Here is a 12,779-nt window from a genome sequence, read left to right as displayed (position 1 = left end):
ACAGTAATATTGCTGAAGGTAAGAAGAGGAGGCTCATTAGTGTTCAAGCACAATTACACCGATGAGTAAAGAAATCCTTCCAGTTGAGAGGAGAGGATCTGTGATTCAGCTGCTCAGCATTTCGTCTTTAAAACTGACAAGCAGCTGTAGAAGCCAATGAGGTGGAAGAAGATGTGTTGATTTACTGATCTGTGTGTGTGTGTGTGTGTGTGTGTGTGTTTGACACTGAGGGACACTAAGTGTGCTAACAGTCACAGCAACTTGAACATTCCTCTGTGATTATACCACTGCTTTCCAAGTTACATACTTGACTAATGTACTCCATAAATTGGATTCACTCCCCGCCAATGCAGTCCTTCCTTCATTCACAAACACACGCAGACACACGCACACGCACACACACACACACACACACACACACGCACTCTTTATCTGCCCTCACACCCCTTCTCTTTCTCTTTCTATCTCCCTCTTCCTCTCCTCCCTCTGTCTCTCCCTCTCTTTTGAAGAAGTTTTCCATGCAGATCCAAGTCAAACATCTGGGTCAGCTTATATCTAGTGGAACAAGACTTGCAGGATATTGTTGGCAGGATGTGTGAGCTGGAGCAGTTTACTCTGTGGGAATCCCCAATACACACACACACACACACACAGGGAGAGAGAGAGAGAGAGACATGGACGTTCACACACCAACACACTCACAATTTGCTGGCATTGTTGCTCTCTGCGCCATTCAACGTGATTTCCAGGTGCAGCAATTCATGCCTGACATGTCGACAAATGCTTGTGCAGCATGAGGGATTTAAAGGGATAGTACGGATTTTTTGAAGTAGTAGTGGGTTCGACAAGGTATTCATAGTCAGTGTTTTCTACACAGTAGATGTCAGTCAACTCGCCCCCAGTTTGGAGAAGCAGGTTGGAGTGTGACACAGATGCTAAGCAATGTACTGCTGTGGATGGGGGCCAGCAACGATGTGTATTTAAGCCACTTAAATGAATCAATATCCATTTGAATGTACTCTATATTGACAGTTATTTTTACCACTTAACCTGTCCACCAGACAGCCTGTTCTGACAGGGAAGCCCTTAACAGCTTCAGTTCCACATCTATGCTTTCGTCAAAGGAACCAAACTCCATGGACAAAAACAGACATTTTAGCTCGCTAAATACGGGAGCTGCTGGTCTAGCGCTGTTCCAGTCAGTTCATTTATGTTATTGTGTGACTCTGGTGAATCTGAGCTAACTGTTTCAAACACCAGTCATACAATAACACAAACAAGATAATTGTTTGAGGCCAGCAGCTCCTGTGTTCAGTAATTTTAAATCATTGTTTTTCTCAGTAGAGTCTGGCTTTGAAGAGAGCGACACTGGAAATCATGTCTGGCGGCAAGGTAAAGCTGTGGAAAATATTCTAAATACAGTATACACTTAAACTGATATTGATTTTTTTAGGTGGCTAAAATACGTTTTGTTGCTGACCCCTCCACAGCAGTACATAGCTTAACTTCTGTGCAAACACCGATATCTACTGTATGTATACAACCCCACTTAAAAAATCTGAAGTATCCCTTTAAGTAGGTGAAACCAAAACACACTACAATTAATTACTGGTTAGATGTCATGTTTAATATTTTGAAGAAGGCATTGGTTATTACCAAAAAGGATTACAAAATATGTGCAGAAAAAGGGGATAAATCATATTGTTCAACGCTGAGTACATACAATTATATGATAATCTGTAATATATGTCCACAAATTATTCATGTGCAAGAAGTGCTCAAACATTCTGGTGTGCGTTCTGCAAAACTTCCTTTCTTTCCAGTGCACTATTCAGAACATACAAGAACCGTCTAAGCTGCTCTATTTGAGTTGATAGAAGTTGAAGTATACCCTGTTCTGTGTGTAAAGTCACTCTCTGCTTTGAGTGCAACTAGCTCCGGATATGCTGTGGTATGACAAACTGTTGCCGAGGAGAAAACCCTACTCCTGCTGAATGCCCCGTGTGCTGTGAATCCACAAACTGCTGGACTGCTCTCCTTGTGTGTAGTTGTAGTGTTTACGGATTGCACAAGACAAAAATCCATTGCAACTCTGTCCTCCTTCACTCTGTTCTCTCCCCCTCCTCCTCCCCACCCCCCTCCCCTACCCCTTCTTTCCACCTCTCCCTCCCACTTTACTCCCCCCTTCCTCTCTTGCACTGATTCAAGCTTTCTTCTCCGCCGACTCGCCTTTGTCGTCTTTCGGTTTCTCATCTGTCTTGCAATCCAGGAAGAAGTCGTTGCAGGCAACGGTGAGGGCGCCCATCAGGATGATGAACTCAGTGAAGTCCACCTCCCCGTCGTTGTTGGCGTCCAAGTCGTTCATCACCTTCTCAACCGCTTCATTATCTTTGGAGCCCTGTCAGAGAGGGGGAACAGAGAGAGTTAAGAATGCATTCTGTGCTATGAGTGTGTGTGGGCATACACCACTGCACAAGCTTGTCTGAACTTGCTCCTCTGAGTATGTGAGCGCATACCTTCACTCATGTGTCGCATATTTGCAAACTGCACCAGTGCGTTAGGGTACAACTACATATTTGCCTCCTCACACACTCCTTCTCTTACCCCTAAGTAAGTCCCCAGCTCCTCTAGTAGCAGCTCCTTCAGTTCCCCCCTGCTGAGCGTGTACTTGTCGCCCTCCTTCCCAGAGTACTTGTGGAAGGTCTTTATGAGCATCTGCATGGCACTCTCCAGGTTGGAACTGGGCTCCTTGGACATGCTGCAAAGGAATCGGGTCAAAAGGTCAGACTCCGTTGCAAAATGCCCGCTCCAGCCCCAGCTGCATGTGCGGTCACATGGCAGTCAAGGGTGAAGCCACCTCCAAGTCAAAGTAATAGTTGAAGAGGCAGATGGATGGATGAATGGATGGAAGGAAAGATGTTTTCCTATGTCTACATAACAGAGTTGAATAGCGCTCTGCATGTAGCGCAGAGGCTATTGCTAACCCTAGTTTAAGTAGCGTGGTCACTGTGTGTGTGTGACCTTACTTGTTTTCTACATTTCAGAGGTTTGGATGGAAAAGATGGAGGATAGCTTTGGAAAAGCTTTTCGAACAATCTTACACACATTGTGTCCGGCATCTTGGAGCTTCTTGTGCTGGACTTGTGGAGAGACTGCACACACAGACACAGATAAGTCACTGTCAATGATGCAGAGTTAGAAAAGCACTCTACATGTTACCTCAAAGATAGTTTAAAGAACATCTGAGCTGTTTTGAAAGTCCGCTTCCTGGGTTATTGCTCTTGCAAGCTGAATGGATGATGCATGCAACAATTAAGACTGTGGTATCGGTGAAAAGCAGTTTCAGTGTTAAACATTTTCTCTGTCTGTTAATCATGTAACAGCCGCGTCATTCAAGATGGAAGCCGGGAGAGAAACACAAAACTCAGGAGGTAATCACGTTCAGAAGCTGAGTAACCTGAGGTGCCAGCATACTTCATGCATACAGGTGACGGCACACATTCACTTCCACACTTGCTTAGTCACATTCAGCCTTCAACCTCACATCTATTTAGGGCTCTAGCTTTATAAAAATAAAAATTAATTGGCATTATTTTGAGGCTAATCCATAATTGCACAGAACACTGAGGGGACACAATCAATCTGTCAACCAATCCCTGTGCATGATTTATTAACTATCAGCTATTACAAAGGGAGACAGGGATGCTTAATATCAGTCACCCGGTTATTGCCTCTCGTCATGCTGCGGAGCATTGTGCCGGAGAGGTCAGAGCTGGAAGCGGCGGAGACAAAAGATGAGGCAGGTGGACACCAAAGCTGGCTAACTGGAAAATCTATAGGGGTCATCTGTCTCATTGACTGACACAATACAATAGGAAACCATGGAGACGAAAATGCCATCAGTAACACAATATTGACTATAATGAATATGCACTATGTAAGCTTGATGATGGAGCAGTATCTACACTGAGTGACATATAAAGTAAAAGCCGTGTTTAAAAAATGAGTGCAGGAAATACTGATTTACTAATGCTTTGGTAAATTCATGTCACATATTTTGCATATTTTATTCTACATCAGTGCCAGTATATTGTCATTTCTTAACACTGCTTTGCCATAAATCCCTACTGGCTTCACTTGTTTGATGCATAAATTCCCTGTCATGCTCCTATCAAAGCTTGCACATCAATAGAAAGTACCTCAACAAGAAAAAAAAGTTGAAATGAAGTCCTCCACTGAGCACCCACTACTCAGTGTCCTGCTGCAAAGTTTTTTTTTTTTTTTGATGTTCCATTTATTTCCTGCAGTTGCATGGCAGATAAAATGCTTTCAATTTACTTCACAGGTAAACCTTCATTAGTTAGAGAGGAGAAAGTGCAGTAGAGAAACCCCTCCATGCTGTCTGTTTTACCTGAGTGTTGATGGAGGGCCTCCTTTGTCTTTGAAGAGGTGCAGGGGACTGAGCCAAGGCAGAGATGGATGGGGAGAGAGTTTGCCAGTGGCTTAAATATCACCTGCCCCTCTTCCGTCTCCTCCTCCTCCTCCGCACCCCCCCCCAAACTCCTTCAATCTTACATACCTCTATTTCTCTATTCTCTCTCTCTTTGCAGGTGCTCTCTCTCCATCACACAGACATGTGCACACAAGAATGTAGGTTTTACTTCAACATTGGGGGCACACATTTGTAACGGGGATTGGGGGTCCTCTGCCAGAAAATATTTTGGGAATGAAACACTTATTTTCGTGCATAAATGTTTGGTTTGATTGTCTTTCATTTTGTCAAAATTCAAGTCTTATGCTACATGCACGTGTTCTAAATATAGAGAGAGACGTGTCACCTTTGCACCCCCCTCGAAATCTACACCTATGCATGCACATAGTAACCAGATTCTTGCAAGTAATGGAGCACATAGCAGGCCACACAAATAAGAATATAGTATCGTCACAGTTTTATTCAATATTAGCCATTACACGTTACATAGAATTAGCAAAAATGATACAGCATTACATATGAAGTTGAAATACAAGCATAGTGGAGTTTACTGGACATGACAGTGGACTGTGTCCAACTGCTTAGCAAACACACCCTCTAGTACTTGGCAGGAAATATGCAGAGTACATCAACACACAATGATGAAAGCCTGCACAATATCCTGGGAATGGTCCCATAATCACAAACACTTTTACCCAAAAGCACATCCATATACTTGTATGTACACTTTTTCGCATCTGCTGGGAGGATTCTAAACACAGGCTTTTTTATCTTCATCTAGTGTGTCACAAAATGAATGAGACTTATTGTGTGTCAATGAAAAATCTGGCTGCAAACACTCCCCACTGCAAATCTGCTGCGTTTTGTTCCAGCATGTTTTTAATCTACACAGAGTTAAGGCTGGGTGGGGTTCACACTATGGGACAGTAACAAAAAACTGCCGGTGCAGACAATTCAACCACTTTGTAAAAAAAAAAACGTAGCTCTCACAGTTCACTCCGTCCATCCGCTGTTCCAAATAGGCCAAAAGAAAGCATTAGCTGCGATAGAATAATTTCCAGATGACGTTTAATTCAGGTCTGTTCACGCTAAATTCAGAAATCTGTTGCAAGTACAAGTCCAGTCATTTTAAACGTGATTTTTGCTTTATCCAGTTTCTTTTTAACCATAATTTTGCTTATGATGATTGGCTGAGAGCAAAGAAAGAACACAAAGCTGCACAAAACTCGCCTGGCCCATAGGGAATAGCAATAAGGTATGCATCTATATCTATACATATCTATGTATGTATAGAAATTTACAGATATAGAAAAGATGCAAATACCTGAGGCCTATGTACATGTTGAACAGAAAGCTGGCTGTAGATGGTGCAAGAGAGTGATATGTTTCCATTATTCACAGGAAGTACCATGATTAGAAAATGTTTTGATATAAAAAGAATATAGGTTTCAATAAAAAGAAATAACAATATAGCCTAAATAGCCCAAAATGTCCAATAATTTTGTTAGTAATAGAGCATGCAGAAAACACAGTGTACTACGAGTATAAAGGCTGAGCAGAGTGAGTGTAAATGACAGTATTTACAATGGGAGTGTCGCAGTGAGGCAGGGTGACCACATGACTCAGGTTTATTTGTCTTGCCAATTTTACTGCTGAGCAGTTTGAAGTGCCAGGTGCTACTACAGTGCATAAGGTGCACATTTGGTAGTGTGCCCAAAATGTGTGTGCCTTAAGCACTACGCGAGCTGGCCAGGTGCAGATATAGCAGGCCTGAAACATGAGCCTTTTTCTCATGACTGCATTATTGATGATGAGACAATTTACAAATCATTAAATTGTAATTAACAAATTGCATATAATGTGACAATGTTTTTTCAAGTGATCTCCATAGTGGTCCGAACAAGAAAGAGTGAGGTTAAAAAAGTTAAATATAAAGAGGCCATGTTGAACTTAAATATTTGGCCACAATAATTCCAATAATGTAATTAGTAGAAATACGTTTCTGATAGCATGCAACATTTTATGTATTAGCCTGTTGTACAAGATCACACCACATAGATTCATATTTATGGCTCAGTATTCTTCTTTTTTTTTTTGCTTACAAAAGCACAACCTCTCACTGACATTATCACCTCATCTAATGGGCAGGATCACTAGAGCTCAGGATTGCTTTCATGTAATTGTTTGTGTCCTAGGGTGTGTTACCCATCAAATGTCTTATCCAGTAGTTGCCCAATGCCTGTGACACAAGGATCCAGTTGCAGGTCAAACAGGGTCTTAAAACTGAGGGTGTGACTGACAAACAAGCACGCAAACCCGAAAGACCAGCAGAAAACAACAAGCAACAATTAGCAAGTTTCGGTTACTCCAGATAATGTAGCATCCAGTACATTTATGGATCGATAACCATTGAAATACCATTTGGTTTGCAAGACACAAAGCAAATTAACTGTATCTTCCACCAGGTGACACCTCTTATGGGCTTCTTTACTTCTTGGTGTTTGTTATCTTGTTCTTCTCTACCAGTCCTAATCTAGGTGGATTAGGCTGCATGAATACTCTCGCCGAGCCATATGTCACCAGCCTGCTCCCATGATACTATTTTGGGCTCCCTTTCGACCCTAAGGGTCCTTTGGTGTGGATCCCATTCACGAAACTAAATTATTTAGCCAAGAGCCATGCTTAATCTTCCAGTTCCTAATCCTTGGCTGACTGCAAGTGAGCAGAACAAACTGCAGCATTAAGATGAAGTGAACCTCTCTGGGAATTACAGAAATTAAAAAGAGACAGAGAGCCGATAAAGTAGATTAGAAGGCAGATGAGGTGTGAGGGTGTATTAATATGGGCTATAGTAATGCAAAGCTTCAGCAAAACAATGTGTTTATTGTCATGCCAAGTCAGCTCCATAGCACTGTGAGTTAAAAAATGAGAATGTTTAAAAAAAGAAAAAGATATAGTGTTGTGTATAGTGTGACAGATTTCCATGCTACCATTATAGGTAGAGTTTGACATTGTGGATGAATTATAAGATTTCTTGCCAACAGCTTGATGAGAAGTTTAATACCACTGTCATGTCTGTTCAGTTAATATGAGGCTACAGCTAGCAGCCAGTTAGCTTAGCATGAACACTGGAAACAGAGAAACCGCTAGCTTGGCCTTGCTAACAAAATCCACCTACCAGCAACTCTAAAGCTCGCTTGTTGTTACACAAAAACAAAAATGAAACTGCCTAGATAGAGATAGCATTGTAAGCTTTATAGGTACTGGTTGGTGGATTTTGTTGCATTCAAAGAGAGCCGTGCTTGCTGTTTCCACCCTGTTTCCAGTCGCTACGCTAAAATGAGCTAACCGGCTAATAGGGTGGTGTCAATCATTTCATCCAACTCTAAGCAAGAAAACTAAGGAGCACATTTACCAAAATCTACAACTATTCCTGCAGATGTTTTACCACAAACCAATGTACAGGTCTAGTAAGTAGTGTAGAGGAGTTGAAGAAAAGGCCCAGACAAAGATTGAAGTGGGGACAGGACAGTATTTAAACTTGGCTGCAGTGACACTTTGGTCACATGTGTCAGTGTGCTGCTGCAGGTAAATCATATTTTGCAGTAAAGTTTTCACAGGGATATGGCATGCATATGATAGTGTACGTTCACATGCTATCATACTATCATAATGAGGTAAATGTGCTATATAGTGGGATGCACATGCTGTACGTATGATCATAGTGGTAATGAGTAGTACAAAGCAATGATTCTACTGTCATGTACATGTATTTATTTTTATGATATTCAAGGAATGGGGTTTCTTCAGAGCTGGGTTTGTAGTGTTTGAACTTTTACTGATATTGTCAAAGCTGAATTAACTTGAAAATTTTTTAGTGGCTTACCGACATATTTTGGCATTAATGCTGTGTTTTGTGTAGTGCTGAATTAAGCATGTAGTGTGATTTCTTTTCTTTATGAATGAATGGATTGTCCCCTATGAGGTGGCCTCATCTGTCTTCTTCTCCACTTCTTCCTCCACAGCTGCAGGCAGCTTCTCCACTGCTTCTACCACCTTTTCTGTTTCCTCCTTCTTATCCTCTTCTTTCACGACCACTCCCGCTGCAGCTGCTGCCTCCTCTAATGCTGCCTCCGCCACTGCTGCTGCTTGCTTCTCAGCTTCCTTTATCGCCTCAGGGTCTGCCTCCACCTCTGACTTGACTTCTACCATTGTTTCTACCTTTCCATCTGCATTTTCTTCTACTACCTTTACAACACTAACTACTTCTACCTTTGACTCTTCATTTGCTTCTGGCTTTGCTTCCGCCTTTGGCTCTGCATTTGCTTCTGGCTTCTCTTCCTCTTTTTCTGGGGTGCTTTGTGCCACTTGTCCAGACGCAGCATTTTGGGCTGGCTCCTCTTTGGCGAGACTGCGCTGATCGCTGAGCGAGACTGCCAGGTAGCCGACCAGCTTCAGGTACTCCTCAAAACCAACCTTGCCATCCTGGTTGGCATCCAGTCCCTGGCCCATATTGTTGACCGCCTCCTTGCTGTCCGTGTCCTGGAGAGTAGGCACACACAACCATGAAACAATCAAGCATGATGATTAGTAACATTACCTGGACTCCCACTGGTGAAATCACCACACTCAATAAGTAAATGACCCTCTATCAGTGGCTCTATCTCCATTATAATGCTGATGAATGTCACTCTATCATATCAGATCACCTTCCCCCATTCACCTTCTGTATATTACACCCCCATTTGGTCACAATGCTCATGTTAAAAACCTAAACAGGTTAAAACTAGTCAGTGCTAATGCAAAATGTGCTTTTCTGTGAGGTGGTTACATAATATAAGCGTTGGTAATATTTCAGAGAGGTTCAATAAAGATTTCCTAACCGCAAGGATGTTGGAGAGCTGGTTCTTGACAAGGCTCTGGAATTGACTCTTTCCTAGACTCTCCTTTCCTTTGGTTGACTTCAGGAAGACCTTCACCATGGTCTGAATAGCAGCCTCCATGACTCCTCTCTCTGGGAAAAGGAAGAGGTCAAGACAGTGGTGTCAGATAGTTAGACAGATAGACAGAGTCACAAACTGCAGGCTGAGTGATTAAACATGTTGCTGCTGTAGTGTGCAGTGTGAGACAGGAAGTTCCAAGACGGTCTGATTCAAAACACATTCAAGTGATAGGCACGTCCAGTGGAAAATGAAACAGAGGATGTCCTCGTGTCTCTGCGAGGCCTTTCGTTTCAGGTGTTGAGTCTAAAGCCGCAATAAGGGAGGGACGGTGACGTCAGATAAGTGGAGAGGGTGAGAGGGAGTCTGATTGAGAGACAAGCTGCGATGCACAATGGAAGTTCTGATCTTTGATAGGTCATCTGATCTACTGAAGCTACCAAGGGGACTGGGTTTCAGATTACCTAAGGGATTACCTAGTCCCTGTCTGCTCCGCTCCCTCTCTCTCTTTCTTTTTTGTCTTTCTTTCTCTCTCACCAGCTGTACTGGCCTCTCTCTTTCAGTGCCACTCTCTCTTCCTATGCCTACCACTATCTCATCCTCGTTTTCACTTTGCTGGCTCTTTCTTCTTATCGAGCCTTCATGCTGTTGTACACAAATGCACGCTAAACTATTTGACAATGAGGCTTGATAAGGCGTTTATGGCTTTTTGTTAGCAGCCACTTCCTGCACAATAATTTAAGTCTACCAATACATTACATACAGGGCTTACATAGAGACAGTCATAAATTTAGATGTCGACAGATGTTCAGGTTATCTACAGACATTTCTCCAAATGTAAAACATGCCAATAGGTGACACAGCTTTGCAGGAATTCCATTCATTGCTGTCTGTGGAGATCACTTAGACAGGAATTTACAGGCCAACTCTGAGCTAGTTTGCCCCAAAGCAGTGAGAGGATATGTTCAAGGCGACTGTACTCGTCTGTCAGCTTCAGTATTCAAATGCTGCAGAGCAAACAACAATTTGTGCTGGTGAGAAAACACACTGCAGACTCCTCATCTCCACGGCAGGAGCATCTTGCTCATGGTCGTTTGTAGACGACAAATTCATGGCTCAATTATTGAAGTGTGTGTCACCCTCCAGCTAAGCAATTTTTCCACAGCACTGGTCACTTCAAGCATATGTGGCCAATTAGTGGCATGTGCCTGTTAGTCTCATTAGACCATGAGTGACAGAGACCTCTGACGCCGTAGCAAAGGGCCATTAAAGGCTAAAATTTCACTCGAACCCTTTCAGATTTTGCTCATTTACGTGGTCTGTGTGATTTTGCTGTGACCCATTTGACCACCACATAGGTACAATACAACCACAAGTTTGCATGCAGCAGAGGAAGCGTATCTTTTTTAATCGTCATCACAGCTGTCACTGAACAATTATGTTATAAGCATGGATTCATAAAACAGATAGATTTGCCACATCTTTTTAAAAACTTTAATCGCCTTATTTAATGTCTTGGTCAGCTGCTGTGATATCAGAGACACAGCCTGTGTTTTGTAGGAACTTTAGGGGACTTCTTCCTGCACCGGTTGGTGACACACCCTCCAGCAGCCTGAGTACACAAGGGCCTCAACGGCTCTCAGTGCGTCCTGTCCAAAAATACCCAGCAAAGGCATTTCTTCTATTCCTGGATTGACATTTCTGTCCATTCACACATTCATTATTTACCTAGTGACCTTTCTTAAGGTGGTATTGCCCGCTTGGACAGAGTCCCAACACGTGCCCTAATTTCGACAAATGCATTGCATCACCCCTCCCACGTCAGAGCCTCATCTTGTCCCACGCAAGAGACATACTGATCCCCCGCTATTTGTCTTAAAAGGCCAAAAAACAACAACTGTGCAAATAATTAAATATACAGGCCTACAACCTGAGGTTTCCCGTTTCCCTCCACAGCCCAAAGGAGATTGAGTGTTGCGTTTCCAAACGGGCGAATGTGATACGGTATGTGCGCAGAGTAATGACAATACTCTCGTGTGGCATAAAATATTAACAGAGGAACAAGTTAGGTTGTGGCTGTAAATTGCGGTGAGCAGACATACAGCGTCTTTCATCTAATTCCTCAGCTTGGTTTGAAAATACAGACAATTGATCGCTGATCGTTGCGCAACATAACAGCAGCTTTGCCAGGACTCATCATCATTACACCCATACGCAATTTTAAATACGAAATACCAGTGTTAAAATAAGTTGTAATAAACTACACATCTCCATCAAAATCCACCCAGCAAGCCGAGCTGTCATTCTAGTGGGGCCTCTGTGTAAAAAACATATTGTGCGCAAAATGTTGATTTTGCGCAAAATTGCGCTTTTACGCGCGACCCGGATGCCAACTGGATACACAATACATAAGCTTAATACTCTGCCACCTCAAGTCACTTCAATTTTTCATAGGCTGTTTGCAACGGCAACTTGACAACTGATCTACATCAAAATATCAAATATCTTTCCGAGAGAGTCAGAGAGAGCATATGGTAATCAAACGCCGCCAATAAAACCCAAAAAGTAATAAAAGCAGAATAACCACTAACTATTATCATCTTTTCTAAAAGTGCAACGTGAGCTTAAAAACTTTCTGAGGGCTGGAGTCATTGAAACTCGTCCTGTGCTCAGACCGCGGCCAAGTTTCATGGGATGGCTCTTGCAGAGTCTATCGAAACGTGGCAAAAACGATGAACAAATACAATGCTTACACGCTGGAGAAACTTCAAAGAATCCAGAAAGACGCATTCAACTCACCGTATACCGTCTGTGGGACAAGAGAAGTGTATAAATGTGCACAAATTTGAGTTTCTGCCCTCTTCTCCGCCTTTCTACGCCGCTTTGAGCCCAGAGAACTTGCCAAACTAGTAGGACAGCAGAATCTCTTCCGTGATTTAGGTTTTTTTTTTCTTTCCTTAAAACTTTTCCCCCTGACAAGTCAAAGGGCGTGTACCTGGGAGAGTGAGAGGGAGAAGTGGGAATGTGGAAGAGCGCGGCTCTAACTGTCAGGAAAAGGGAGTGAAAGTGTATCAAAACACTTTAAGTTGGTTTTTATTGGAATTATCTTTGGCTCACGGGCCAGCTGTTTCACGTCATGTGTGATTTGCGCAGTTTCACGCCAACTAGCCAGGCTTGTGGCTTGGAGCGGCTTCATGTGCAGGGACGAGGAGACAGGGCGGGTGGGATTACTTCATCCGCACAAAGCTTTGTCGCTTTCAAAACTATTTTACTTACTAAACGTAGACACCTTGGAACGGAAAGCAAAGCTAGCATGTATAATCTGGCGGTCATTTCTAGAGAGGATG

At 42.8% G+C, this 12,779-nt stretch overlaps 2 protein-coding genes across 3 annotated transcripts; both read right to left on the bottom strand.

Annotated features, from left to right (window-relative positions):
* Positions 1-2,186: 2,186 nt before the first annotated feature.
* On the bottom strand, positions 2,187-4,468 carry s100s (S100 calcium binding protein S). 2 transcript variants are annotated; one of them, XM_049602305.1, is made up of 4 exons: positions 4,412-4,468; positions 3,106-3,152; positions 2,605-2,758; positions 2,187-2,398 (listed from the first exon to the last, which is right to left on the bottom strand). In XM_049602305.1, the coding sequence occupies exons 2-4, from the start codon at positions 3,117-3,119 to the stop codon at positions 2,204-2,206; spliced, it is 363 nt and encodes a 120-aa protein (XP_049458262.1). In that variant the 5' UTR covers positions 3,120-3,152; positions 4,412-4,468; the 3' UTR covers positions 2,187-2,203. The 2 variants fall into 2 exon arrangements, with proteins under 2 accessions (XP_049458262.1, XP_049458263.1); XM_049602306.1 differs by lacking the exon at positions 3,106-3,152 and having other exon boundaries at positions 4,412-4,459.
* Positions 4,469-4,934: 466 nt separating this feature from the next.
* s100u (S100 calcium binding protein U) lies at positions 4,935-12,441 on the bottom strand. The gene is made up of 3 exons (XM_049601961.1): positions 12,232-12,441; positions 9,376-9,506; positions 4,935-9,034 (listed from the first exon to the last, which is right to left on the bottom strand). The coding sequence occupies exons 2-3, from the start codon at positions 9,493-9,495 to the stop codon at positions 8,471-8,473; spliced, it is 684 nt and encodes a 227-aa protein (XP_049457918.1). The 5' UTR covers positions 9,496-9,506; positions 12,232-12,441; the 3' UTR covers positions 4,935-8,470.
* Positions 12,442-12,779: the final 338 nt, after the last annotated feature.

The sequence above is a fragment of the Epinephelus fuscoguttatus genome, linkage group LG17 (genome assembly GCF_011397635.1).
Source record: "Epinephelus fuscoguttatus linkage group LG17, E.fuscoguttatus.final_Chr_v1".
NCBI classification, from domain to species: Eukaryota; Metazoa; Chordata; class Actinopteri; order Perciformes; family Serranidae; genus Epinephelus; species Epinephelus fuscoguttatus.
Note: the sequence above shows the minus strand (reverse complement) of the source record. Positions and strands in the feature narration are given on the sequence as shown.